We start from the raw sequence: 3,452 nt of genomic DNA, 5'->3' as shown, positions 1-3,452 counted from the left end.
ATATTAGTCTACAGCAGTATGTCAATAACTTTATTCTAAAGAAACACGCAAACCCTACTAGTCAATCATCGCCTTGAGTGGTTTCACGCCGCACTCGTGTCTGTGGGCTGGGCTTCACTTTATATTAAAGCTAAACCGTTAACTTTGTTTTTCTTAATATATTTGTGTTAGTATAGTAGTGCGCTTAATTGTTTTTTAATCTCACTGATACAAACATAGTGTTGAGCACGGTTGGATAGTTAGGTTAAGAGTTTACCCTCTGTCGTTCCAGGTTTGGAAATCATATTTATCAAAAAAAAAAATAAATACAAACCCATTATTTTAATGTGTTGTTACTTATATATCTCTTTATAATAATATCACAAACTCCCCTTTCGCAGATTATTAATTTGTTAAATGATATACTAATTTTTAAATTTTACTCCAAAAAAAGAAGAAAATCTGAAGTTTGATTCCTCAGTAACAACGATTGTAATCACTCATTTAGTTACGTGTTATGGATATTTATTTTAAGCAACATTCTTTCACATTCTAATAAGCTTTGTTTTTCCAATCTTAAAAATAAAACTCGGTCAAAAATAGCTATCACGGTATACTTTTCACAAGGGCACTTTTCACAAGGGACCACTTTAGAAATTTCTCTTGTTTTTCATTCGCCGAGACGTCTATAAGAACATGCAAAGCCTCGCATTTCATCCCATTAACACTATCACCTTGTATTTCCTCACACGCTAACTTAGCTTTACACATCTCCATCTCTCCCAACTAGAATATCATCTCCATCAACAACAAAATCACAAGCATTTCACGGAAGCGATATGGGTGTATGTTTCTCTGTTATGATCAGTCCCGACATGAACGATAACAAAATATCTGCAGCATCAACAGCAAACATCGTCACCGTTAAAGGAGAGTTTCGACAATTCGTTACACCAATTTCTGTCTCTCAAGTCCTCGAGCAACTCGAGTCCTCGCCTTCCGAATCATTTGTATGTAATTCGGATAGTTTGTACTACGACGAAGCCATCCCCGCTTTGAAATCGGATCAAGAATTACAGCCTGGCGAGATTTATTTTGTATTGCCGAACTCGAAACTTCTATATCCTTTGACCGCATCAGAAATGGCCGCACTTGCGATTAAAGCAAGCGCCGCTCTTTCGAGTAGTAAAGCCAGTAGGTCTCGCATATCTCCTCTTTTGTCGATTGAAGTGGACGAGAAGGTTAACGAAAATTCGGTTTCTGACGGGATCGTAAAGACGAAAAAGAAGGGCGGTGGTTTAGATAAGCAACATGATATCGGAATATCGAGATCAGGGTCTATAAGGAAGCTGCAGAGATACTCTTCTCGGCGGGTTAAGTTGGCGGCTCGTTCGTTTAGGCTTAAGCTGAATACTATTTACGAAGGTTCAGTTCTTGTGTATTGATGAAATTTTCGTAGATATTTCAGTTTAATCTAAACTTAGTTAATAGTGAATAGTGAATACGGTGCTAGCTGAAATTGTATCCTGTTAAAATTTGCGAACAGGGCTGGCCAAAATGATAAATGTATAGTTACGATATAAAAAAAAAGACTATCTACGACTGTGTTATGCATCGATCGGTTGTTTATCTGATGTTGTGCGATTAATAGAGATTAAATGTTTTTTTTTGCAGTAATCTGAATCTGTAATTTCGTGCTTATACTTGTCTGTGTTAATTGTGTTATCTCCTCTAACAAGAGGTTTTGAATGCAAATTCTGTTTGTACGTAATCATCCGGACTAGAAACCATTTTGGTCTATGAGCGATTTATTTTATTTTACTTTGATAACAAGCCAGAGATTAAAGCGGATGTTTCAAATATAGCACCTATACTATATAGCTGGCTACCTAGATCTAAATCTTTGCTAATGACGCTAAGTGTCGTTCTTTCTTGGCTAACAAGGGAATAATATGGAGGCCCGAAACAAACTTTCTTGCTAAGAAATATGCTACGTTCAAACCGTATGTGTCAAGCGTGGACCGTATTTTGCGAGATTCGGCCTAGGAGACACCTCTCTGCTCTACTCTACTCTACGCTTAAATAAATACGTATCCCCCTGGAATTAAATTTCTTTAATAGACATGTATTATCTAAGAAAATGGACCACGAATCTTTGGGGGAAAATCTGCTTCATTATTTATTTTTGAAAGCTAGAAACCCTTAGTATATTATGGAGTTCAATCCGTCCCGATTATATTTTAGAAGACCTTTAAATTTTAAATTATTAAATCAATTACTAAATCACTAAAAAATTATGATTATATGTTGGGACCGACTGTCTTAATTTAAAACAAGTGATATTATTTATAATCAAGAAATTATTTATAAATGAAAAATATTTTTAGATTCTGACTTATAAATGAGAAATAATAACTTAATTATACAAATAAAACAGTTAAACTATTTCTATTCAAGTATTTATTTATAAACAATAAACCGGTAAATAATCGCTCGCCAAACAGACACACTGCATATCAGACCTAAATTTTTAAGAGCACTTTTAAATCGAAAGTTTGGTACGGGCCTAAATTTTTTAGAGTAGTTTTAAATAGAAGGTTTGGCACGGTTGGGTCCTGCTCATCCTGGTCGACCCCCAGAGCCCTAACACGGTTACAGAAACATGAGCTGTCAGTGCCGTCTTTTCCTTTCTTAGAGTAAGTTACAAAATCCAGTTGGTGTCCTTAAGAAATATATTCATGTACGGCAGTGTGAGGAGACGTGAAAAATATATTATACGCGCCGTCCGGTGTGAAAAAAAAGGAGCTAGATACAACAGCTGTGTATGAATAAGATTTATCTCCCATTGCCGTTGAGATACTCTAGCATGTTCTAGTTGTTATTATTCAAGTCGGAGCACATTTGCTGAGTTACAATTCTGGTTTGACCAGGGCACCATCAGTATTAGTTTACTACTTCCGGTGCCCCTGGTTTCTGGTCCTATTCAAACTATGTAACTCCATGGTTCACAATCCTATTCAACTATTCAAGTCCGGTCGTTATCAATTTTGGTGATTTTGGTCCCATTTTATTTACTATGTAAGATTGACCTTCATTCTTTTAAGATCGAGTTGATTTTTCGCTTTAATTTGCAGAACATAAAATGAGATAATAAATATTAAAAAATTAATTTATGAATATGTGACTATGATAATACGATAACATAAATAGGAGATTCAATATTTTTGAAAATCGGAGAAAGTAAGTAGTTGAGTGTAATCTTTATACTATAAACAAGAATTCTTTTCGCTTCCTCGTCTGGAAAGACAATCTTTCTAGAATTTCATTTAGGAGGAAACAATCAAACAATGCTAACATCCCTCTTATATTGGGTATACAGTATACTCCATACATTTGTTGCAGAAAATCCTACGCAGCTCTGACTATTTCCTTCTTTCCTTATCTTCTGATCACCAAAAATCTTTTTAATTTGA

General features: G+C 35.1%; 1 protein-coding gene across 1 annotated transcript; it reads left to right on the top strand.

Moving 5' to 3' along the window:
- Positions 1-690: 690 nt before the first annotated feature.
- On the top strand, positions 691-1,652 carry LOC108216723 (uncharacterized). The gene has a single exon (XM_017389558.2). It carries the CDS (start codon positions 819-821, stop codon positions 1,422-1,424), a length of 606 nt encoding a protein of 201 aa, XP_017245047.1. The 5' UTR covers positions 691-818; the 3' UTR covers positions 1,425-1,652.
- The last annotated feature ends 1,800 nt before the right edge of the window (positions 1,653-3,452 follow it).

This window comes from Daucus carota, chromosome 4 (genome assembly GCF_001625215.2).
Source record: "Daucus carota subsp. sativus chromosome 4, DH1 v3.0, whole genome shotgun sequence".
NCBI lineage: Eukaryota > Viridiplantae > Streptophyta > Magnoliopsida > Apiales > Apiaceae > Daucus > Daucus carota.
The sequence above is the reverse complement of the archived record's forward strand: the minus strand, read 5'-3'. Positions and strand labels throughout refer to the sequence as shown.

Bases quoted from the DNA above. Each gene is read 5' to 3' on its own strand.
- LOC108216723 (XM_017389558.2), top strand. From the start codon at position 819: ATGGGTGTATGTTTCTCTGTTATGATCAGTCCCGACATGAACGATAAC.